The following is a 27,366-nucleotide window of genomic DNA, read 5'->3' on the forward strand; positions in this document are numbered from 1 at the left end:
CCCCCGAAGGATGGTATAAATATCCAAATGGCCCTTGGTAGAAATAAAGATTCCCCACACCCTGGGATAGAACATCGAAAACTCAGCCACAAGATACAGCTCCTGCACAAATTAAGAGACCACTGCAAAATTTTCAATTTGTCTTATTTTTCTCTTTATAGGTATATTTTTGAGTAAAGTGCAAATTGTTCTTTTATTTTATAAACTACTGACAACATCTCTCTGAAGTTCCAAGCAATACATTTTGTATTTATTTTCTGAAAATGAGAAATGGTCAAAATAACAAAAATGCATTGCTTGCAGACCTCAAATAATGCAAAATAAAAAAGTTCATAATTTAGAAACAATACTAATGTTTTAACTCAGGAAAAGGTCAGAAATCAATATTTTGTGGAATAACCATGATTTTTAATCACAGCTTTCATGCGTCTTGGCATGCTTTCCACCTGTCTTTCACAATGCTTTTGGGTGACTCCTGGTACACATTTAAGCAGTTCTTCTTTGTTTGATGGCTTGTGACTATCCATCTTCCTCTTTATTACATTCCAGAGGTTTTCAATGGGGTTCAGGTCTGGAGATTGGGCTGGCAGGGATTTGATGTGGTGGTCCTTCATCCACACCTTGATTGACCTAGCTGTGTGGCATGACGCATTGTCCTGCTGGAAAAAAAAAAAAGAGGCCTCAGAGTTGGGGAACATTGCCTGAGCAAAAGAAATCCCCTTGTATGCGGCATGATTCATACGTCCTTCGCAAAGATTAACCTGCCCAATTCCAGTCTTGCTGTAGCATCCTCAGATCAACACCTGGTCAGCTAATGGTTAGATGGAGACCTAGAGAGGCGTACAGGCCACAGTGTCTTGCAACCACTGGGGATTCTTCAGCAAGGCTGGAATTGGGCAGGTTGTTCTTTGCAAAGGACGTATGAATCAAGCCGCATACAAGGTTATCCTGGAAAAACAGTTGATTCCTTCTGCTCAGGCAATGTTCCCCAACTCTGAGGACTGGTTTTTAAAGCAGGACGATGCGCCATGCCATACAGCTAGGTCAATCAAGGTGTGGATGAAGGACCGCCACATCAAATCCCTGTCATGGCCAGACCATTCACCAGACCTGAACCCCATTGAAGACCTCTGGAATGTAATCAAGCAGAAGATGGATGGTCACAAGCCATCAAACAAAGAAGAAATTTTTAGGGCTAGCGGAATGCACCGAGTATAGGAGGGAAACAACAAGGTGCGTTAGCAGCCCAGGGTCCACCGTGCAGAGATATCTGCTGCAAAGTAATTGGCGGCACTATATGGCAGTATAAGCGAACTCTGTTAACTTCACAGAAACGCAAAGATATAAAAATGCTGTGCCCTATTAACCTCACAGAGGATCACAGCTACCTAACTGAGCCAAGCAAAGAGTGGTCATGCAGACAGCATAACACAAACAACTCCTCACCGGAGGTGCCGGTATTCTAGGGGCTTATTTCAGCCGGGCCCTGAATCCAAGCATACAAAACTCCTCACAGGAGGTGCCGGTATTCTAAGAGCTTATTTCAGCCAACCCTGACCACATGCAGACATGAACACCAAGTAGCAAAGCTCATAACATAGGTTGATACTAGCGCATGGCCGCACGGCCATGCGAACATTATATAGCTGCAGTAGACAAGGACCTTCCTAGTGGTCCAATTGGAGCTGCTACAGGACCTGAGCATGTGACCCCCGACCTCCAATAAGAGGTCCTCCCGTGGGCATGCTCAGTGTGTACAAAGCAGGACTTAGTCCCAGAAAAGCCTGCTCGCCACTGACCAGTGCTGGCTACAAAAGCAGAGCCTGGAAAGGCAGCAGTAACCTTTTGCACAGTATAAGGCTGAGTGAGACGCTGGGACCGACGTCTCTGCTGAGCAGGCTCCACTACGGCTGATGCAGAATGGGAGACCGCAGCAGACATGGCTCGAGATTCCCCCTGTGCAGCGGTGGGAACTCGGCCTCTAACAGAACTGCTTACATTTTTGTACCAGGAGTGGCATAAGATCTCCGAAAAGCAGTGTGAAAGACTGGTGGAAAGCATGAAAGCGGTGATTAAAACTCATGGTTATTCCACAAAATATTGATTTCTGAACTCTTCCTGAGTTAAAACATTAGTATTGTTGTTTCTAAATTGTTATGAACGGTTTCTTGCTTTATTTGAGGTCTGCAAGCAATGCATTTTTGTTAATTTGACAATTTCTCATTTTCAGAAAATAAATACAAAATGTATTGCTTTGAACTTCAGAGACATGTCAGTAGTTTATAGAAAATATACCTATAAAAGAGAAAAATAAGACAAACCTTTGATTTCAGGGAATTAGGCTGCAAGCTGAAAGCAAGGACCTCCAACGTAGTATTTTCCGAAATACTGCTTGTACCACGCCAGAAAGGCAACGGAAGATTAGGGAGGTTAATAAGTGGCTCAAGAATTGGTGTAGGAAGGAGTCGTTTGGGTTCCTGCAGAACTGGGCCGACTTCTCAGTCGGCTACAGGCTCTACGCTAGGGACGGGCTGCACCTCAATGGGGAGGGTGCAGCTGTGTTGGGGGAGAAAATGGCTAGAAAGTTGGAGGAGAATTTAAACTTGGGATTGGGGGGGGTATTCATTTTATAGGAGGGGAAGATAGTGCAGACAGAGACCTGGGCACAAATAAGGAAGTTGGGGGTGGCGGTGGCATGGGGGGTGGGGTTAGAACAGTTAATTTAAGAAAGAATAGAGGTACAGAGAGGAAAATCAAGTGCATGTATACTAATGCCAGAAGCCTCGCCAACAAAATGGACGAATCAGAATTAATGTTGTTGGAGCATAATTATGACATGGTGGGGATATCTGAAACGTGGCTGGATGAGAGCCATGACTGGGCTGTTAACTTGCAGGGTTATAGCCTGTTCAGAAATGACCGAATGGATAGGCGAAGGGGGAGGGGTGTGTCTAAATGTAAAATCATCCTTAAAACCCATCCTGCGCGATAATATAGGTGAATCTAATGAAAATGTAGAGTCCCTGTGGATGGAGATAAGGGGAGGGGGAAAAATAATAAATTACTGATAGGGGTTTGTTATAAATCTCCAAAAATAATGGAAGCAATGGAGAATATCCTCGAAAAAGCAAATAGATGAAGATGCGACTCAAGGGGAAATCATTAATATAGGGGACTTCAACTACCCTGAAATAGATTGGGGAACAGAAACCTGCAGTACCAGCAAAGGTAATTGGTTTTTGACAACTATGAGAGACAATTACCTTTCACAATTGGTGCAGGACCCAACAAGAAGGAGGGCACTGCTAGACCTAATATTAACCAACAGGCCAGACCGCATATCAAATATAAGGGTTGGGGGTCACTTGGGGAATAGTGATCACAAAATAATAAGTTTTCATGTATCCTTTAATAAGATGTGTAGTAGAGGGGTTACAAGGACACATCTTCAGGAGGGCAAATTTCCAACGGATGAGGGAGGATCTTGATGCAATTAACTGGGACGATATCCTGAGACATAAAAATACACAAAGAAAATGGGAGACGTTTATTAGCATCCTGGATAGGACCTGTGCTGTTATGATCAGGTGGCCTTGGAGCAGCATGAAAAGACCTTCGCTGGAGCAGTGGTAACTTTACTGACCGCAAACCCTGATCCTATCACCACAACTAGAAGTAGCCGTGGGGTGTGCCTAACCAGACCTAGACACCTCTACACAGCCTAAGGACTAAATATCCCTAAAGATGGAAATAGGAAAACTTTCTTGCCTCAGAGAAGATCCCCAAAGGATAGGTAGCCCCCCACAAATAATGACTGTGAGTAGGAGAGGAAAAGACACACGCAGACAGAAAACAGGGATAAGCAAAGGAGGCTACTTCTACCTAGATAGGAAAGGAAAGTACAGGATACTATGCGGTCAGCATAAAACACTACAAAATATCCACAGCAGAAAAATACAAAAACTCCACCACCTAACTAAAGATGTGGAGAGTATATCTGCGACTCCAGCGAGTCCAACTAGACTGAGAAAAACATCAGGCACAGTCTAGCAGGAACAAAATAGAAACAAGATAGCACAGAAAATAAACACACAGCAGTGTGTCTAAAAAATGAAGCAAACACTTATCTTAGCTGAATTGGCAGCAAGCAGGAGAGGCCAGGCAGAGGACCAGCACTTCCAAAGGAACATTGACTACTGGCATGGACAAATGAGTCCTGCACAGCTAAATACCCCAGTCAGAATTGCAATTAGCAGAAACACCTGTCCAAGACTGCTGCTCAGGAATAACTGCATTACCATCAACAACCACCGGAGGGAGCCCAAGAGCAGAATTCACAACACTGTGCACAGTATATACCGTATGGGAATAAACATACTAGAAATAGGAGGAAACTAATATGGCTAAATAGAGCTGTAAGGGGAGCAATAAGTGACAAAAAGAAAGCATTTAGAGAATTAAAGGAAGTAGGTAGTGAGGAGGCATTAAATAATTACAGAAAATTAAATAAATTCTGTAAAAAGCAAATCAAGGCAGCAAAGAGTGAGACAGAGACTCATTGCCAGAGAGAGTAAAAATAATCCCAAAATATTCTTTAACTACGTAAATCGTAAGAAACTAAAAAATGATAGTGTTGGCCCCCTTAAAAATAAAAGAGAGAAAAAAAAAATGGTGAAACCAGCTCACCTGCTAGGCATGTGCTGTGGGGAAGCTCGGATACCGTGCAGTCATCACGTAAATAGTAGAACAGAACAGGAAAAAAAATCCAGCTTCCAAAAATAGTCCAATTTATTGAGAGTAAAATTGTGTTCTTTTTCAAAGCTATGAAAAAACACACTGTTCGAAACGCGCAGCCTGCTGCTACTCACTCTCTTGTTCACCATGTTTTTGGACTTTACTCTCAATAAATTGGACTATTTTTGGAAGCTGGAATTTTTTCCCTGTTCTGTTCCCCTTAAAAATAGTCTGGGTGAAATGGTGGATGAGGATGAGGGAAAAGCCAATATGCTAAATGACTTTTTTCATCAGTATTTACACAAGAAAATCCCATGGCAGACAAAATGACTAGTGATAGAAATTCCCCCATTAAATGTCACCTGCTTAACCCAGCCGGAAGTACGGCGGCGTCTAAAATACACTAAAATTTACAAATCTCCAGGCCAAGATGGGATACACCCCCGAATACTGCAGGAATTAAGTGCAGTCATTGATAGACCATTATTTTTAATCTTTATAGACTCCATAATAACAAGGTCTGTACCACAGGACTGGTGTATAGCAAATGTGGTGCCAATATTCAAAAAGGGGACAAAAACTGGACTCGGTAATTATAGGCCAGTAAGCTTAACCTCTACTGTGAGTAAAATACTGGAGGGCATTCTAAGGGATGCTATACTGGAGTATCTGAAGAGGAATAACCTCATGACCCAGTATCAGCACGGGTTCACTAGGGACCGTTCATGTCAGACTAATCTGATCAGCTTCTATGAAGAAGAGGTAAGTTCCGGACTGGACCAAGGGAACCCAGTGGACGTAGTGTATAAGAAAGACAAAGCTGAACTAGAGCAGGTGCAGAGAAGAGCGACCAAGGTTATTAGAGGACTGGGGGGTCTGCAATACCAAGATAGGTTATTACACTTGGGGCTATTTAGTTTGGAAATACGAAGACTAAGGGGTGATCTTATTTTAATGTATAAATGGGGACAGTACAAAAACCTTTCTGATGATCTTTTTAATCATAGACCTGAGATAGGGACAAGGGGGCATCATCTACGTCTGGAGGAAAGAAGGTTTAAGCATAACAACAGACGCGGATTCTTTACTGTAAGAGCAGTGAGACTATGGAACTCTGCCGTATGAGGTTTTAATGAGTGATTCATTACTTAAATTTAAGAGGGGATTGGATACCTTTCTTGAAAAGTATAATGTTACAGGGTATATACACTAGATTCCTTGATAGGGCGTTGATCAAGGGAACTAGTCTGATTGCCGTATGTGGAGTCGGGAAGGAATTTTTTTTCCCCAAAGTGGAGCTTACCATTTGCCACATGGGTTTTTTTTGCCTTCCTCTGGATCAACATGTTAGGGCATGTTAGGTTAGGCTATGGGTTGAACTAGATGGACTTAAAAGTTTTCCTTCAACCTTAATAACTACCGTATTTTCCGGCATATAAGACGACTTTTTAACCCCTGAAAATCTTCTTAAAAGTCGGGGGTCGTCTTATACGCCGGGTATCGTCTTGTACGCCGGGTGTATATGGTGGGTGGGGGAGGGGGGGAGTGGTCCCGATGACGGAGGGGGCGTCTCACAGGAAAGTGTGAGTGGAGTATGCCCCATTACCTCACATTAATAATCTTTATTTTTATATAGCGCTAACATATTCCGCAGCGCTTTACAGTTTGCACACATTATCATCACTGTCCCCGATTGGGCTCACAATCTAGAATTCCTATCAGTATGTCTTTGGAATGTGGGAGGAAACCGGAGTGCCCGGAGGAAACCCACGCAAACACGGAGAGAACATACAAACTCTTTGCAGATGTTGTCCTGGGTGGGATTAGAACCCAGGACCCCAGCGCTGCAAGGCTGTAGTGCTAACCACTGCGCCGCCGCCGCTCCCCAGCACCCCACGCTGACGCTGGCTGCAGCTACAATGTGAGGTAATGGGGCATACTCCACTCACACATTCCTGTGAGATGCCCCCTCTGTCATCGGGACCACTCCCCCCCCCAAAAAAGGCACATTAGTCACCGGCCCTATAAGACGACATACAGCGTATAAGACCACCCCCGACTTTTAAGAAGATTTTATATTTTAACTGGAAAAGTTGGGGGGTCGTCTTATACACCCAGTCGTCTTATACGCCGGAAAATACGGTATGTTAAACTGAACATTTAGCAGTGGTCTCTTAATTTGTGCCAGAGCTCTATTTTGTGGCTGTGTTTTCGATGTTCTAACCCAGGGGTGGGGAATCTTTTTTTTTCTACCAAGAGCCATTTGGATATTTATACCATCCTTCGGGGCCGTACAAACTCCGCCAACAAAGTACACCCTGACTGTCACAGGTGTCAAGATGTAATCTTTCATTGCATGCCCCTCAGTGTTCAGTAGTGAACACTGTGTGTGATCACAGAGCAAGAAGAAATTGATGAGTTCAAAATACAGCTCCCTGCCCAAGAACAATGTACATTTTACTCAAAAATATACAGTTCCTATAAAGAGAAAAATCAGAGAAACTGAAAATTTTGCAGTGGTCTCTTAATTTTTTGCCAGAGCTGTATACTGTATGTCTCTGACAGTCAAATTCATACAGTTTTAATTTACAAGTTATTCCCTTTACTGAATAATTTCTATTCAAGCAAAAGGTCAAAAGGATTATATTGCATTAAGTTGATCAGGCACATGGTAATATGGTAGAAACTCCAAATATATTTTCTGGTGCAACAATGTACCTACAGAACCAAGGTATGATGCATTGAAGAACTGTACTAAGAACATTGACTTATCTCTTGATTTTATAGTTGCCTTTGGATCAAGATCTCATTTTTTTAAAATCTTTTATACAATAGCTATTTGCTTATTAGATTCAGGTTTAAGGCTTTCAATAGTTGCAAATACCGTAATTGGATTTTAACTATAACATAGGCAAAGAGACTTGCAAAAGCATTTCTGGTGTACAAATTCAGATCATTATTACCGGCATGATCACTAGGTTCACGCAGCTGCTGTCATTAACACAGCCTGATTTCCAAATAAGTATACTTAACCTATAGCCAAGCAGGCTCACGGAAATTGTGTGGTTCAGGGAAATTGAGGAAATGGAACAAAAGAGGAGGGAGTTGGGGATGAAGATGAATTTTTAAATTAAACCACCTGCCACCACTACTTGCATGCAGTCTCATGCAAACTTCATTGGAAAATGAATCAGTTACAAGTGGTCACTCATCTCGTACTTCGGACTTATATTTTTGTCTCCTTGTCTGCTTATGCAGCTGTTCTGTGTTCCTTGCTGTATCGCATAAGTGAACCAGGTGTTGCCATCTACCCCCTCCCACCTTTCTGTCCTTCATTTGCAATCTGAAAATATTAGGCTTGTTATAATGGGATTCCTCCCAAAATATGACATTCTGTAATTACTGGAAAATGATATATTGCTCATCTACAATTACATTTTTCATCTAGGTAGGGAAATCCAGTAACCATCAGATATAAATAAAAAAGCCATACAAATCTACTATATAATTGTCTAAGGGTCACTTCCGTCTTTCTGTCTGTCCTGTCTGTCACGGATATTCATTGGTCACCGCCTCTGTCTGTCATGGAATCCAAGTCACTGATTGGTCGTGGCAAAACGCCCACGACCAATCAGCGACGGCCACAGTCTGGCGGCAATATGGCAGCTCTTTCCTCCCCGCAGTCAGTGCCTGCTGCATACTCCCCTCCAGTCATCCAGTCAGCCCTCACACAGGGTTAATGCCAGCGTTACCGGAGTGCGGTGTAACGCACTCCAGTTACGCAGCTATTAACCCTGTGTGACCAACTTTTTACTATTGATGCTGCATATGCAGCATCAATAGTAAAAAGATCTAATGTTACAAATAAGAATAATAAAAAAAAAAGGGTTATTCTCACCCTCCGACATCACGTCCTCTCCTCGGCAGTGCAAGTGGCAGGTTTTGGTGCTAAGGATGCTATGCGAGAAGGGCCTGCCACGATGTCACGGTCATGTGACCGCGACATCATCACAGGTACTGTGCTCATACCAACCCTGGGACCGGAAGCTGCCGGGTGCACTGCACACAGGCGACAGGACTACAAGGGGCCCTTGGAAGGTGAGTATATGTTTATTTTTTAATCTGTTACATACATGGCTGGGTAATATACTACGTAGCTCGGCAATATACTACGTGACTGGCTAATATGCTACGTGACTGGGAAGTATACTACGTGTCTGTGCTGTATACTACGTGGCTCTGTGCTGTATACTACGTGACTGGGCAATATACTACGTGACTGGGCAATATACTACGTGACTGGACAATATACTACGTGACTGGACAATATACTACGTGGCTGGCCAATATACTACGTGGCTGGCCAATATACTACGTGGCTGGCCAATATACTACGTGGACATGCATATTCTAGAATACCCGATGCGTTAGAATCGGGCCACCATCTAGTATTATATAATGCTGAATTTCTGGAACTCACACAATAGAGAACAAAATCTGCTATATTACACTGGATACACGGCCAGACCTCGTAGGCGTAGCTTTACTACATGGTCAAACAGGAATAAAAAAAAAGGTCCAGTGTTCAGCTTCATGTTCTACCAAGTGTGTACTTTTCCGAGTCTTTGTTAGGATATCCAATTAGTGAAAAGAAAAACTATTTCAATAATTTAAAGCCCAACTAGTGACCACTATAAAGACTATGGTCTAGTAATGTGGTATTGTAAAGTGGTGGTATAATTTGGAAAAAAAAAAAAAAAAACATTTTCAAATTCTTCAAAAGAAAAGCCAGGGCAGATGGCATCTTTTGCTGTGAAATATTCAGCATCTCCATGCATTACATCGCAACCCATTGATTTTAATGAGATCTGTGTAATACCTCCTTTGTCCTGTGGAGGCGCTACAGAGAAATTGAACATTTATAGTACATTGTCATTGGGTTACCTAGGGAATGAGGATACCTTTTAGATCTTCCTATCTTCATGGGACGAACAAAAAGGGAGTATTCATCTATACAAAATACTTTATTTGAACAATCAGCTCGAAGTTGAATTTGCATCAAATTTTGATAGAACAAAAATCTCAAGATAATCTAGATACAAGTTTTGTGATTCGGTTTGTGCAAATCCAGCAAAATAACTGTGAGGGCCAGGGAAGGGGTAAAAATAAAAACTAATAACACTCACCTTGGTGCTCACCACATTTTTTCACGCTCACCACATTTTTTTTACCCTATATTTATTACAACTCTACAATGCCATAAAATGGCAAAGTGAATTATAAAACAAAACATTCTGAACTCTAATCTGGGGAATTTGAATTTTTAACAAAATTTGAGTAATTGTTCATGTCCATTCTGTGACCATACAGCTACATTTTGTCTACAGCACATGGCCAGTTTACACCCGGGAAGGTGTGGCTGGTAAGGGTTGTTGTGCCTGTATAAATAATCTGATCACCTGATGAATGAGCATTTTTCTTGTTCACTGGGCAATTGCCAACACGTTTTCATGGGCTGATTGGTAAAAAGTGTTCATATAAATGCTCGTTCACCGATTCTTTAAAATTGTGTCTTGTTCATCTGTTTTAGACGTTGTTCACATCAAGCTAACAGAATAAACAAAATCACAACTTTAGTCAGCATAACTACCAACTATAAAATAATTTTTTAAAGGTAGAAATAAGGATAAGTATCTGCTGATAAAAATACTGGATAAAGCATACGGACCAGTCGCTAAATGCCAAAAGGAGGGGGAATAGGTCAAAAGACCCCCAAAAATGGCCATAAAGTCAACAAATAATAATAAAATATAATTAATCTTTATTAAATATAACATAGAAAACAGGTGAGGACACAGTGCCACACTCAGCACCAAACACCGCACAGGGGACCATAGCTGCTTATAGCTTCAGGGGGCTCCCTGAAGGAGTGGGCGCACTGACCTGGGAACCTGGACGGCTGCATTTTAATAAGAGGTAATAATTTTCATTCCCCTATGGCTAGAAACTCTGCCTCTGGTGGCATTAAGCTTTGTACACTATAAGTAATATACATATATTGCTCAAATCGGAATTTTGTTTAGATTCCATATATGTGTAGATATAACTCTATTATAACATGCTAGTCACTATTTCTTCTACACCCCCTTATTGGGGAGGGAATGGTTTTGATAATTTGACTGATGCATAAGCAGCTATCGTCTCCTGGCTCTGTGCGCCCCTGGTGCAGTCATGCGATTGTGCGGTGTTTTGTGCTGAGTGCGGCACTGTGTTTTCTATATTACTGTATATTTAATAAAGATTGATTATATTTTATTATTTGTGGACTTTATGGTCGTTTTTTAGGGGTCTTTTGATCCATTCCCCCTCCATCAAGCTAACAGAGAAGATATTGTAAGGCTTTAAGGCTTCTTTCACACTTGTGTCGGCAATGTCCTGTCCTAATGAGTCGCCGAGATGTAGCGACGGACGTTGAGAAAATAGTGTTAAAATGTACGCAACGTTTCACCACCTGAATTTTTATAGTGTAAATGGAAGATTCCGGAGGGGAGAGAAGAGAGATAGAGAGAGAGAGGTAGAGAGAGAGATATTGGGGCAAGTGCAATCTGATATTTTATCGCATTTCACTTTTCTGAATGGATCGCAAGTGTGAATGGGCCCTATATCTCCTCTTCCATGTACAATTACCTCCGCACAGATTAGACAGATTAGAGAGAAAGTCTAGAAAACTCTCCTCTAGTCAATGAGTCCAAGCACATCTATGGTACTCTCTCTAAATACTGATAACAGAAGCTCAATAGATGGCTGCCCCAATAATTTTTAATCTAAAATAAAATGTGATAAAAAAAAATAAAAATAGATTAGATAAAAAAAATTCATCTATATCTGGTTTTAATTAATTAAAAATATAGGTGAAACTCCCTTTTAAAACAAAAGTCAGTTGTAGTTTATTGATAATAAATACCATAATAATAACAATAAAAAAACAAATACTCACTCGACTTAAAAGCTAATTTTTGTGCCATTAATCAGTCATTAGAATTTGTACATTTGTCTGAACATTTTGGGCCACAGTCCCCATCACTTATCCCCTGCCCAGTTTACTATTTTTGAAGAAAAAAAAATGCTGAGAAGAGGAAAAAAAATAAAAAAAAAAAAAAAAACTTCCAACACATACTTTATAATGGTGTGTACAAAACTTTGCAACATTAATACATTCTCTCCAATATTGTATTGTGTAGTGCCATTGTAAAATATTCTTTAATTCTTTCTCGGTCACGGACTACAGGCTTTAGTAAGGCAAGTTAAGGGGGGTGGCCCAAAATGTGAATTAATTTTCATCCCTAATCTCACCTATTTAATGTCATAATCTAAACTATTTTCTAATATACGCAATAAACTATTTTCCTATACCTCACTCACTACGCTATCTAACGTATTTTCTTTTTATCCCCTACTTTTTTTGATAACTCTCCATTTGAGAATCCCACTGCATGCTGGAACACTCAAAAGTAGTAACATCAGGTGGCAGAAAATGTGCTTAATGCCGCGGCCCATGCCACCTCCCTGAAACAAAGTGTCAATGACTTTCATTTCAAGGGCTGGGCTAGTCCCTACACCAGGGGTGTCAAACTGCATTCCTCGAGGACCGCAAACCATGTGGGTTTTCAAGATTTCTTTAGCATTGCACAAGGTGCTGCAATCATTATGTGTGTAGGTGATTAAATTATCAGCTGTGCAGTACAAGGAAATCCTGAAAACATGACCTGTTTGCAGCCCTCGAGGAATGCAGTTTGACACCCCTGCCCTACACCATTCGCACAATGATCAGATCACCAGTAATGAGCCAGCAACAGAGTGCACTGTCAGTTTGCATTCTAAGAAACTGACAGTGGACTCTACTGCCGACTCGATACTACAGATTTGAGCGTGCTGTCATTGTGCACTTTAGGCCAGGGTCACACTTGCGTGTGCAATGCGAGTCTCTCGTATCAATACCCGGCACAGCTGCCAGCACTGGGGACCGGAGCATTCAGCTGCATCTATTTCTATGCAGCTGAACGCTCTGGTCCCGAGTGCCGGCGGCAGTGCCAGGTATGGATGCGAAAGACTAGTGCGAATTTCTCACACTGTACAAGCAATTATGACCCCGGCCTTACACTGCGGCTAGCCAAGCACCTGAAATGAAGGTCCCTTATGATGCTTCAATTCAGGGAGAGAACAGGGGCTGTGTCAGTGACCTTTGATGGCGCTTTGTTTCAGCATCCCACCATGCACTGAGAATTCTCAATCAAAGCAGCATCAAAAAGGAAGTAGGAAAAAAAAGAAAAGCAGTTACAGAATGTAGTTAGTAAGGATACAGGAAAGATATACATCTTGGTACCGTGTTAGCCAGTGGACAAAAAAACAAACATTCACACTCCTTATCTATGAACTGTTCCAATATTTATGGACATAACTGTTTATCACTCACATAATGATAGTTCTGCTTAACGTCACCTCTTTTATCTATGGCATTATTTCTGGGCTGTGTTGTGCATAAATATGTGATTCTTCAGAATTTGTATTCGTATATGCCTGATGAAGGGACCTGAGTAGTCTCGAAAGCTTGCAATTTGTTACCATCTTTTCAGTTCGCCATTAAAAAGGTATCAACCACTGAGGACTCTCAATTCTAAATGTTAGTAAGGATAGAGAGCGAGAGAATGTTTAATTCAAGTATATTAGAAAATAATTTAGATTATCTTATTAAATTGTTGGGGATTAAGGCTAAAAATGAATTTGTATTTTGGACCACCACTAAGTAAAGCAAATTTATAAATCGCATACTACGTTATCCTGATGTTACAATGTCACAGACCATTAGGATCCCACATAGGATATACAGCAGTATTCCCATGTCTGTGCCCTACAAATTCCTGAAAACTAGACAGATGCCACCCAGCGCAATCATATCATTTTACATTATGTAGTGGCAAAGTTCCTAATACCTTTGCTCTACTTAAATCCACAGCTAGAAAACAGACAACTGAACAGTAAAAGTGTCTAATACAGAGGGTGATATGAAACAGAATGCAATCTGGCCATCAATTAAAATACCATTAGATTAGGTGCATATATAAGTAAAATAAAAGGACGATTAGGACGTATCACAGAGTAGTAAAAGGAGGTTATTCTGAATTAATTTCAAGTCATATCTTCCAAGACCTAAGGGGATGAGCACCATTAAGCTTGTAATCTTATGTGCAATCCCATTACATGGGTCAAATGCCATAACTGGAACATCTGTGTCACTGGCTGACGGAATCCCAGCATGCTGTCATCACATTGAAAAGGCTTACGGTTTACAGCAGTTAGCGGCTCTGAGAAATCTCAGGGCTGTGGGCAGGTCACCTTGGCACTCATTACTTGCTTTTGTTACCAGAAAATTCTAAATGTCGAAAATCTTCCCAGAACCTTGTTAGTTTTTCTCCACGTCTATTCCAATTGTACTACCCTGAGATTTGACAGCTCAAAACACTTTTTCCAAAGCATAATGAAAAACAGAAAAAAGGTCCAGGTCTTGTTTATGAGTTTTATAGATGGAAATAGCCGGTAACATCATCCATCCCAACATTACAGAACCAAAGAACACCACATGTTGCGCCGCTCCCCTCACTGAAGACTGAAATTTCACAGGATGAAACTTTTTTTTTCCCCTCCATCAGACGTCATAACAGATCAGGACGTTCACAGGCAAATGAACTGAATTCATGACAATAAACTAAAAATATTACATTCCAAATGGATGCGTATGACGAAGATTTAGCAACATCTGGTAAAACAAACAGAGGAAGGGAGATAACTGAGAATTACTTCAAAGTCAGGTCAAAGCTTCCAAAGAGAAATGTAATTTATAAGTCAGCATTAACGTCAGTAGCACTCATACAGATCTGTTCTGGATGTTATTATATGGCGAAATATTCTCCAGGCCACTCCTGGCTTCTCAGTTTTATACATTTGGATCATTGTATATAAACTGTTATGTATTATGGTTTTCTTCTCCTGCTCCTCATCTATGGCTATGTGCACACATTTGTTTTTTGCTGCAGAAAAATCTGCCAGAAAAGCTAAAGTGTTGGCAGGAAAAAAATATATACTTTCTAAATTTGTTTTTACTTACGTTGTTTTCCCGTTTATCTAAATGGATGAAAAACACTGTAAAAAGGCTGAAAGAAATGACATGATGCGGATTTGATAAAATGCTTGATGGTTCGTATCTGCAAAGAAAAAGTAAGCAGCACGTGTATGAGACTTCAGAAATCTCAGGTCACTTTGCTGGTACTTTGGTAAAAACGCAGCATGTGAACAAGCCATAATATTGTAAAACAGTTTATTTTACCACAATGTCTAAGTAATGAATGATTCTGCTGAAAGCTGAACTCAGCAACAGCAATAGCAAAGAATAAGTTATCCAAACAGATTCTTAGAAATGGTAGCTGAAACATCTTTAATTTTTCTTTTTCAATTTTCAATAGTTTTTAGGAAATTCTCAATTTTAAATAATGATCTGCCACCCAGAAAAGTGCCTTACAGGTCTGAAAAATATTAAAAATTGAGAGGCCTCATTGATTGATACCTTTTAAGGTATAACTGAAAAAAATGGTAACAAATAGCATAGATTTGAAGCTATGTCGGGTCTCCCTAGACCTAAATAGTTTTGAAAGTCACCCATTTGTTAACTTTTAATGGATAACGGAAAAAGATGGTAACAAGTAGGTAACTTTCAAAACTGCTTAGGTCTCTAGAGACCCAAGTAGCCTCAAACTGTTGCTATTTGTTACCATCGTTTCATTTGTGCCGATGTCACATGAGTGTTGATTCTCTCATGGAAGAGAATCAAATCAATTATGCAAATGACACTCGGATCAAACTCTGATCAGAATTTGATCAGAGTGTCAGCTTAGTGTGATCCGATTCTCTCGTAGCACAGGTGAAGAGAAGATTTCTCCATCTTCTCCATTGTATGACTGGAAATTGGACAGCATTTGGATTTCATCCAAATGCAGTTCGATGTTTTCCACGAACCCATAGATGTGAAAGGCCAGGTGCCATCGCATTTGCACCAATCCAAATTGGCATAAGAAAAATAATGCTGATCAGCATTGCCCCATAGAACAACATTGGTCCCAATGCTATCCGATAAAACATCAGATAGCATTCATCCGATACATACACTCTGGTGAGCGAGTCCCTAGCCATTAAATAGGTATAAACCACTGAGAAGTCTCAATTTTTCATTTACTGGCTAACATAGTACAAAGATATATTTTTCCTGCAGGACTGAATGATTTTTAATAAGGCAGCATGTTTTCAGTTCCATGAAAAAATTCTTGTTTGGTTTTACACTATATTAAAAAGGTAGTCCAGACTTAGATATTGATGACTAACTTAGGATAGCTCAGAGATGAATAACCCTACGATCCAATATGTGAGATAGATGTGGTCATCCTTGTGCAATCTGAAGAGATAGATAGAGATTTTATATATATATATATATATATATATATATATATATATATATATATATATATATATATATAAATAAGAACTCTGTCCACAATTTCAAACCTCCATCTGACCAGTGTGATTAGGTCACAGACGGCATAGCTGCTGAAGCATCGCTTATCACAGTCATTTATCTGTTTTTCCATCTATTCATACACAATCCATTTGGTCAGACAAAGGTCCAGAATTGTGAATGAAATGGAGCGCCCCGCTAGGACCTAGGTGTATTCGGTACCGAGTCCGGTCATCATTAAAGGGGTGGTCACAGTGCCAGTGAACCGGTCCGTGGCCCTGGTCATCCAAATTAAGAGAAAAAAGGTCTTCAAAGAGGTTTTTAGGAATAAGAATGTTCGTGACGCTACCTGTGGCATTTGGTCAGGGGTGACCGACGCTGCTTAAAAGGGGGCCACTGGGGTGATGTTATGGCAGCTGAGACAGTATGGTTTCCAACAGGTGAGGCTGGGTCCCCAGGGCTCCTGGTGTAGTAGATAAAGATGGTGTAGTAAGAAACAGAGGACACAAGGTTGCAGTCTCTTTACTGGTGTAAGGCAGCCACAGTCCAAGGTACAGATCACAGGTACTGGTATGGTCCGGCCGGCTTGGAAGCAACTCAGGAATCCCCCTTGCCAGGTGGGGTTGGAAGCCTTCCTTTCTGTGCTGTGTTGTAGTCCCTTGCCGCCTGAGGCCTCACACAATGTCCTCATGTTCTCGCTGCCCCCCTTGTTGGAAGGACACTACCCACATAGCAGGTAACTTGAGCCTTTTTACAGGGTCTCTCAGGAGGACTCCAGGCTCTCTCTGTTACTGTGCCTTCGGGTGTTAATGGTGGACAGGCAACCTGCAATCTCCTGTCCGCCAGTTTCTGCCATGGGGCATAGAGTTACCCCCACAACCTCGGTCGTCCGGCTACCGGAATTCTGCGCTACAGCGTAAAGGAAGCTCAGTCGCAGCTTCCCTCCAGCTCTTTACTTCTCCAGTGCTTCTCTTCCCCTTTCAGTCTCCTACAGGCAGCTCCGTTCTCTCTCCTTCCAGGAGCTGCAGATCTATAGGTCTGCACGGCCCCAGCTTTCCTCTCACAGACTGTCTGCTTCCGCTCTCTCCTCTCACAATCTGAACTCATTCCCTGTCTTTGACAGACTGACTTAACTCCTCCCTCAGGTCAGAATATATATCTAGGGAAGCTCCACTGAAACCAGGTCCAGAGCCCCCCCTTCTGGCCTGTAATCAGAACAGTGTTGTATGTGCTGGTTACCTGTTAAAGGGATCCTTCCTCGCTTCCAAGCATGGCATCACTCTCCCCATGAGGAAAGCAATGCCACTGTAACAACCGGTTACCTGGGGTGTCACAGAAACATTACACATAGGTATAACTTTGAGTTACACAAGAATACATCTCCCATTTATTGAAGTGCAGAGTTATTCATCTATGATTTATACAGATCAGAACCCTATGTGGGCACCATTCAACCAAGAGTGAAATATACATGTTAAACTTGTAAACTTAGGATAGATCAAAAAATCATATAAGTGGAGATCAGACAACCAATTTTGCCACAACCATCAGTTTTCAGGTCCTGCAGTGGCATAATCTGAGCAATGTATAGATTCGGGACATCACAGCTCTGTACACTGTGGAGTGGCCATTCTTGGGTCCTGCAGCTCAGCTCCCATCCGCTAGTTTAAGGCCATGCATCTTTAAAATCTGTCAATCCTGCCAAAACGAACAGTGAATGTTATCCTCCTTCAGGTGGGATTGTTTGACTAATGCCTATCTAGCTGGAAATCTCAAGAATAATAAAATGGTCCATTATACCAATCCAGTGCGGGGTAAGGTATGTGAATTAGATTTTCACACTGGGACATCTAGGACTGACTTAACATAACTTTTGCAGGTTTTTAACAATCATGAAGCAGACTGCTGGTTCGGAGGTGAGTACATTTGGGTCAGTGTCCTGTCCATGTGCTTAATGGACAGCTGGTTGACCTAATAATAACCTGCCATCTGGACCATGCAAATTGAACCTAATGAAACAAAAAGAAAACAAGGGGCAAAATAAGAATGTTAACGGTGTACACCATTTTGGTAACATCAGTAATTGTTTGCATTAAACGGATGTTTTCAATCCATGTGAAGGAGCTGCACGTTACACAAAGAACATGTGTCCTGCAATGTCCTTGAAGGTGTCAAACTTGCTGCTAAATCTGTATTTTGCTAAATCAGAGATGGGTGCACCCACACAAAGGCCTGTCCAGCTTCTGATCACTTCTTTCACCACTGCCTACTAAACTGCTCTTCGTCAAAAATGGATTGACACTAATTACATTGCCTCACAGTTTGAGAAGTACAGATCTAAGATCTCCAGTGTCATGCAACATCAAAAGTGATTATCCTCCTAGTGAAATAATCAGAAATCCGTATTATGCAGAATTGCGCAGTTATTAACAGTTACTTAATGTCTATACAGCTGTTTTTCCACTAGGGGTCTGAAAAAGTGGGCTTTGTTTTCACGATGGTCCATGGCTGGCATTAGTATATCAATAGAGCGTTTGCCTTGTTGATTACTCTGGGTCACGCTGATCATCTATACTTAACCTAAATGGAAAAGTATTTTTTAATGAAAATATAAAGTTGCAAATTACTAACAGCGATCATTAAATTATTCATTGGTTATTTCAAAGAATTACTCAAACAAGGAAATTTGGAAGATTTAAATTATAGGCCAGTAGTTTCCACTTGTAAATTCCTGGCATACTTTTACTGCTTCAGGATTTTATCAGTCACGAAAGCAAAAAGTAGCTATTCATGTATCAGAGCACGCGTCCTACAGGAACATCTCGGAATAAGATCTTCTGAGCTTCTTTGCTGGTGTCAGAAATAACCAACTGCTATAATATTAGGACTAGTAATTAGAAAAGAAAATACCTTCTCATAATCAAATCCATGTTTTTCTTTGTATCCATTCCTGCAGATTGTGTAGTTATAAAATCTGGAGTTCTTCACCAGTCCCAGCCACTCTCTCCAGCCTGGGGGTATATAGCTTCCATTGTACTCATTGAGGTATTTTCCAAAAAATGCTGAATAAAACAATGAAAATAATAGATCAAAAATGCTTGATGGGAATTCAGCACACAAGGCTTCATGCACATTTTGCAAATGTTCTAGTAATAAAATATAATCAAAAAGGTCAGAAGTAGAACATACAAATTCCACATTAATGACTTATTCTAACTACAGTCCGATTACCCACTGCATGCCACAAAAGTTGTATTTCTGCCACTTGGCATGGGAAAATCAGAAAATAAATGCTTCATGTTGCCAAATATTTCCTGATCCAGACTATGCAATGTGCCAGTGGCTCTATCAGTCCTAGCATCATCTGATGCATTTAGCAGATTGATAGAGGTCACCTTCTGCCAAATGTATTTATAACAAAAAAAAATATATATATATATATATATATATATATATATATATATATATATATATACATATATATATATTGAAATCATGCTTAAATGAATAGAATGCTGCAGAAGTTTATCCAATTAATGTCTAGCACAGATTTAAAGGGTGGTCCAAAATACAACCTAATTTGCCTCCTAAATCCCCATCATCTATTTCCATAATCTAAACTATATTCTAATATACTTGAACTAGATGGTGGCCCGATTCTAACGCATCGGGTATTCTAGAATATGCATGTCCACGTAGTATATTGCACAGCCTCGTAGTATAGTGCCCAGTCACGTACTATATTGCCCAGCTATGTAGTATATTGCCCAGTCACGTAGTATATTGCCCAGCCACGTAGTATATTGCCCAGCTACGTCGTATATTGCCCAGTCATGTAGTATATTGCCCAGTCACGTAGTATATTGCCAAGTGACGTATTATACAGCACAGAGTCACGTAGTATATTGCCCAGCCACGTATGTCACAGGTTAAAAAATAAAAACTAAACATATACTCATCTTCCAAGGGCCCCTTGTAGTCATGTCGCCTGTGTGCGGTGCACTCGGCAGCTTCCGGTCCCAGGGTTGGTAGCACAGGATCCGTGATGACGTCGCGGTCATATGACCGTGAAGTAATGGCAGGTCCTTCTCGCGAAGGACCTGTGATGAGGTCGCAGTCACATGACCGTGACGTCATGGCAGGTCCTTGTCGAATACCATCCTTGCCACCGGAACCTGCCGCTTGCATGGAGCGGTTACCAGAGCGTCGCGAGGATCGGGAAAGGCGGCGGAAGGTGAGTATAATGAATTTATATTTGTTTAATTATTTTTAACATTAGATCCTAGGCAGCATCAATAGTAAAAACTTGGTCACACAGGGTTAATAGCGGCGGTAACGGAGTGAGTTACCCGCGGCATAACGCGGTCCGTTACCGCTGGCATTATCCCTGTGTGAGTGGTGACTGCGGGGAGTATGGAGCGGGCACTGACTGCAGGGGAGTAGGGCAGGACTAATCGTACTGTGGCCGTCGCTGATTGGTCATGGCAGCCATGACAGGCAGCTGGCGAGACCAACCAGCGACTTGGATTCCATGACAGACAGAGGCCGTGACCAATGAATATCCGTGACAGAAATAAGGACAGACAGAAGGACAGACAGAAGGACAGCCAGAAAGACGGAAGTGACCCTTAGACAATTATACAGTAGATTAAAAATTCCCTAATCACACGGTTTTGTTTTTTTGTGTTTTTTCTTTTCCTTCTCACAACTTTGGATTGCATTGAGAATCCTAGTGCATGCTGGGATACTCAAATGAAGTGTTATCAGGGAGCAGAGGTTGCGACCACTGCCACAACCCATGCCCTCTCCATGAAAAATCATCATAAGTGACCCTCGTTTCAGGGGCTGAGCTAGTTCCTATGTGATGTACACTATTAGTGTGTGTTGTAAGACGAATACCCGTCTTGCAGAGAACAGTGCCGCCCTAACAAATAACGTCACTTGCAGGGATGGCTTTGGTCTCTGCGCGCCAGGTATTTTCACAATGTGCACTAACAGTGAACTCTGCCGCAGGGTCGTTACTGCTGATCTGAGAAGATGAGAGAGCGCACTGTCATTGTGCACATCACACAGTGCACATGGCGCAGGGACTAGCCCAGACCCTGAAGTGAGCGTCACTGATGACGCTTCATTTCAGGGAGAGGGCAGAGACTGTGGCAGTGACCGCAGCCTCTGCCCCGTGAGGATGCTTCTTTGAGAATCACCAGTGCATGCTGGGAGAGTCAAACAAAAAGTCATCAAAAAGGAAGTTGTAGAAAAGAAAATATGAGAGAAATAGCTAGATAATTTGGTTAGGGAAGGATAAGGAATTTTTAGATTATGGCTTTAAATAGATTGTGAATTAGGATGAAATTAAAGGATGAAATTAAAGTTGTATTGTTCAGCCAAAGTGGATAAAAGTTGTCTGCTTTCTTGTAAACATGCCTGTGTGTGATTCCAAAAAGTGAATTAAGAATTGCCACAACAGATGTGTCTTATTCCAGCCTTTGTAAGGCTGCCGTCACACTAGCAGTATGTGGTCAGTATTTTACATCAGTATTTGTAAGCCAAAACCAGGAGTGGGTGATAAATGCAGAAGTGGTGCACATGTTTCTATTATACTTTTCCTCTGATTGTTCCACTCCTGGTTTTGGCTTACAAATACTGATGTAAAATACTGACCAAATACTGCTAGTGTGACGGCAGCCTTATTCTCAGAGATGCAAAGGAAAACAAAATAAATGATAAATGCCAAAAGTGTTTCTCTTTTTTTTTGGGGGGGGGGGGATTTTTTTTTTTTAGGCAAAAAAAAAGCCTCCCCAAAAAATTACTTTACCTGTATTTTGCGCATTTTTTTGTGCGGATTTTTCGCGTTTTTTTCCGGAAATGCAATAATATAGTGGGAAATCCCCTTAAAATCCGCTTTTTTTGCGGAAACAAACGCAACATGTGTACAAAAATTGTGGAAACCATTAAAAATGATGGGATGCTTAATGTATGCGTTTTTAAGCGTTTTTGCCACGGAAAGCGACCGAAAAAAATGCGAAAAATCCGGAACGTGTGCACATACCCTTAATGTTTATGTTGGATAGCACCCCTAAAATCTTGACAAACCCCTTTAACCATTGTATAGTCTGTAAAAAAAAAAAAGCTCTAAAATCTGCTCCACTACATTTAAAAAAAACAACAAAAAAAACATTATATTCAACTACTTGGAAACAAAAATGGCACAAAGAAACTAATCCCTGATTTACTGGTAAATATTTTAGATAAAATCCATAAAAATAATAACATGATTATAATGCAGGCTGGATTAATTTTACTAAATCTCTTTCCAATTAACATGGAATTTCCGTTTTTATTCAGAGCTGAAAATACTTCGAAACCTATTAAATGCCCATTGCATTATTGTACCAAGGGAGCCATTGATGCATCCGTGACAGAATGCAGATTTCTCTGATGAATGCTATCTCTTTAAGAATGGGAGCTCTGTGATGGGTTCAAAGTTCAGGACAAGACTGAGACAATGAGAAAAGTATTTTGCTGGCAAGCTGTGCGGGTCCACAAGATGTCTTAATGAATACTAACAACTGCAAATTAATCATTAGCGGTATATTTATTTTTTTATTAAAATGTATGAAAAATTTCACAATGTTTTAGAAGCACAGTGTAGACAAAAAAAAAAGTTCATAACATTTGCTGTAGACCTATAGAACTGCATTTAAAAGGTGTATACAGAGGAGCGGAGGGCCATGCGAAAAATTGAAAGGCCTTGATCCATAGCTGACCCCATGTTGAGTCACTGCTCTGCCGCATCTTGTGATTACAGAGCACAGTCTAAAGTTCACACAGAACCCCCAACTTACCTCTCATGGGAAAAGGAAGGCCAATCTAACCTGGGGCCCCAAAGGGGCTCTCTCAGACACCTGCAGAGATGATTATTAGGGATTGAGGACACAATCCACTATACGGTGTAATTTTATCACCATATTGTTTGTTTATTTATGGTTCTAATAATATAAGTCTCCAATTTGATCTAAAACATCCTTAATAGTAGAAATGAGTGGATGAATTCGTGGAGGACCAAGTTAGAGGAAATTCCCTATATATCCGATTCCATACGAATTCAATCACTTTGAGATATGATTCGTGGTCCACACAAAAACAAAACAAAAAACAACTCTCTTTTATTCCTATCTCATCTGTAGAGTGTAAGTTCTTATGATGAGCAGGGTCCTCTCTCTCGCTCACCTGTAGTGTGTAAGCTCATGAGGTCAGCGGGGTCCTCACTCTCTCTCTTGTAGTGTGTGACCTCTTATGGTCAGTGGGGTCCTCTCTCGTCTAGACTGCAACCTCTTTTAGTTGGCAGGATCCTCTCTCCCCTCTTAAGCCGGTTTTACAACGTCAGTGTCTCCGGTACGTGAAGTGACAGTTTCCTCACGTACCGGAGACACTTACACACGTAGACACATAAAAATCAATGCATCTGTTCAGATGTCAGTGATTTTTTGCGGACCGTGTCTCCGTGTGCCAAACACGGAGACATGTCAGTGTTCGTGGGAGCGCACGTATTACACGGACCCATTAAAGTCAATGGGTCCGTGTAAAACACGCACCGTACACAGACGTTGTCCGTGTGCAGTCCGTGTGCCGTGCAGGAGACAGCGCTACATTAAGCGCTGTCCCCCTTACTGGTGCTGAAGCCGCGATTCATATCTTCCCTGCAGCAGCGTTTGCTGCAGAGAAAATATGAATAATAGTGTTTAAAATAAAGATCTATGTGCGGCCCCCCCCCGCTGTTCTGAAAATACTCACCCGCCTCCCTCGTTGGCTGTCGCTGCTTCCTGTTCTGGCCGCATCTTCTCCTGTATGCGGTCACGTGGGGCCGCTCAATTTCAGTAATGAATATGCGGCTCCACCTCCCATAGGGGTGGAGCCGCATATTCATTACTGTAATCGGCGGCCCCACGTGACCGCATACAGGAGAAGATGCGGCCAGAACAGGAAGCAGCGACAGCCAACGAGGGAGCTGGGTGAGTATTTTCAGAAAAGCGAGGGGGCGCACAGGTTGGGCACATAGATCTTTATTTTAAACACTATTATTCATATCTTCTCTTCAGCAAACGCTGCTGCAGGGAAGATATGAATCGCGGCTTCAGCACCAGATGCTGGTACGTGTGGTACCCAGCACGGTGCGTGTGGTACCCAATGGGCACACAGGCGGCACACATGTACCACACTGATGTGCCACAAAAACTGATAATTTCGGTATCTGGACGTGTGAAACCGGTCTTATGTAGAGTGTAGGCTCATAAGGTCAGCGAGGTCCTCACTCTCTCTCTCTCTCTCTCTCTCGCGGAGTCCTCGCTCATGCCGGTAATGTGTAAGCTCTTATGGTCAGCATGTTTCCCATCTCATCTGTAGAGTGTAAGATCTTATGATCAGTAGGGTCCTCACTCTCCCTCTCTCACCTGTTGTGTGTAAGGTCATAAGGTCAGCGGGGTCCTCTCTCTCTCTCACCTGTAGAGTGTAAGCTCTTATAGTCAGTGGGGGTTGTTCCCTCTCCCATTTGTATTTTTTTGAGAGAAGCATTCCAGTATTGCTGAGATTTATTTGAAGCAAATCAAGTTTTGAGGAAAAATTTCACAAAATCCGCTCATCTCTACTAAATAGGTTTCTACCAGTCTGCACACTACAGTGGAGCCTGTACTGATGGGTCTTAAAAGTCATTAGTTAGAAATAGCACTCACCCGTTCTGTATCCTGTATTATTTAGATACACAGCAAAGCTGCGAGGTTCATGTATGGCTTGCCAAGAAGGAGAGGAGCAGTTTTCATTGTTTGTATAAATGTTGTGGTTGTGGACATATTTCCCAGTTAACATAGATGAACGTGATGGACAACACATTGGAGTGGTCACAAAAGCATTGATAAAATGTGCACCTCCTTCTTCCATGATTTTTCTTGTTTTGTTCATCACCTGCAACGATCCTGAAATAAATAATACTCTTTGCTAATGTACTAGACAGATATGTTTGTAAGGCAGCGTAATATTTTTTAGTCATTCCGTTTAATCAATAGACTCAATATACATTCAGCAAACGAGGCAAAATAATGACACTGGATCTCTTAGCTCTTGGGTGGGTATTTATACACCATTTGCATGCACTATGAGGGATGGCTGACTCTGGCGAGTAGCCAGCATGCAACTCAGATGAGCGCTATCCAATGTTGTACTATGGAGTAGTGCCGACTAGCAATTATTTTCTCATGCAGAGTTGGAGTTGCTGCATGCTGTGACTGGCAGCGTATACCGGGTGGCATGCAACCATACAAGTCTATGGGTGCGTGCAAAAAAAAAAAAAAGAAAAGAAAAATTGGATTGCAGTTGGATTGATGTCATGCAACTGCACTCTGATATACACCGGCTCACACAATGGAGAAGATGGAGAGATTAAGTTCTCCATCTTCTCCGCACGGGTGATCAGATTCTCATATGTGAGAGAATCAGATCACAGAACAATTACACTCGGATCACGCTCGCAGCAGAGGGTCATTTGCTACTTGCCAGTGTGAGCGAGGCCTGAAAACCAGCACATATACTACACAATATACCTGCAAGACTAGTTTCACCTAGTTGTTTTAAGAAATTTGAAAATAACACATTTTTACAGTGGAATCTGCTTTTGGCGGAGTTTTTCTCATCCTGGAGTGATTTTAAAGAGATTTGGGAGTTTTTTTTTTTTTAGTCCTGAAGTGTTTTTGTTGCCTTTTGATTGGACAGTGCCTAGTTTGGAGGGGACTCCGTCAGGATCCGCTACAAGGAAGTGACAAGCACTTTTTTTTTTTTTTTAACCACTTTGATTTTTGAAAAAACGCTCAAAGAACTGATCATGTCAAGAGCAAAGTACTGTAGCTTTACTATAGAAATGAACGAGTTTTTTCAAATGTAATTAGTGATCGATTACTAAATCAAAGAGGCTGTGTGGCAGTGCACAGAGACTATCAGACTCCATAGTATGAAGGCACTTTTGTAGATGATGTTGGGAATTTTGTGGTGGAGACATTCTGATTCAGGCTAGGGTCACACGACCGTGGATTCTCTCATCCGAGAGAATCGGGTTGATTATGCTAATAACACTATGGTCACACTGTGATTAGAGTGTCAGCATAGTGTGATTTGATTCTCATAGATGTGAAAATTGAGGCACACTGAGGAGTAGATGGAGAAAAAAAAAAAGTCTCCATCCTCTCCATTCTGTGAGTCCGCGGAAATCGGTCTGGACTCAGATGTCATCCAAGTGCAGTCTGATGATTTCCACGCACCCATAGATGTGAATTGGCGAGTCAAACGGTTTATACATCGTACTGCTATTTTTTTTCCATATCAAAATCGGGTTGGAAAAAAAAAAGAAAAAAAAATATTGATCATGACTGTCCCATTACACACCATTAGCACTTGTCCGATTTTTACAGTCATTTGAACGAGCCCTTAGAAAGCAGAATATTTTTGATATCCTACATTTTATTGTCATTATTAAATCATAGAACACAGAAAGGAAAGGGCCAGACGTCCTTTAATACTTGCACTGGATAATAGTTATATACTTCCTAAATCAGGTCATTTCTGCAATTACTATTCAGATTAGCATCGGTGGTTTGCAAAGATCTAACTAATATATAAAATAAAATATAAAGACTGCTCACCTAATTCCACATCCTGGTCATCTGTGAGGACAAGAATAATATTCGGCCTAATATTTCTCCTATCTGGTGCGATCCGTCCTCTAAATTTGGGCGCTTTCACAGCTTTACAATAGCTTGCTGGCAGGAGCACGACGAGGAGTGCAAAGCAGTAATACTTCATTGTAGACCGGCAGATTGGTGCAATGTGAGCAGATGATGCTGTGGCTTCTTCTATTTGTAGACAATCTGCAGCTGAGACACAATTATTAAAAAGTCATTTTTATGCCATTTAAACCAGCATAAATTTCCATGCATTAGGATGTGACACAAATAATCCTCACCAGGTCAAGCTAATAAATAATTATCTCCAGTGATTAGCTAGGGGAATAGGATCAGCCATGGGAGGTG

The 27,366-nt window shown here is 41.3% G+C and overlaps 1 protein-coding gene across 2 annotated transcripts in view; it reads right to left on the reverse strand.

The window, feature by feature from the left end:
* SULF1 (sulfatase 1) overlaps positions 1–27,366 on the reverse strand; it is a 206,263-nt gene that overhangs the window by 73,153 nt on the left and 105,744 nt on the right. For both annotated transcript variants that reach the window (XM_069731461.1, XM_069731462.1), the window contains exons 3-5: positions 26,980–27,210; positions 25,024–25,263; positions 19,205–19,356 (exon numbers count right to left, since the gene is read on the reverse strand). In XM_069731461.1, coding sequence (XP_069587562.1) covers positions 19,205–19,356; positions 25,024–25,263; positions 26,980–27,139 — 552 coding nt within the window. In that variant the 5' untranslated portion in view covers positions 27,140–27,210. The remainder of the gene's footprint in view (positions 1–19,204; positions 19,357–25,023; positions 25,264–26,979; positions 27,211–27,366) is intronic.

The sequence above is a fragment of the Ranitomeya imitator genome, chromosome 6 (genome assembly GCF_032444005.1).
Source record: "Ranitomeya imitator isolate aRanImi1 chromosome 6, aRanImi1.pri, whole genome shotgun sequence".
Classification (NCBI taxonomy): domain Eukaryota; kingdom Metazoa; phylum Chordata; class Amphibia; order Anura; family Dendrobatidae; genus Ranitomeya; species Ranitomeya imitator.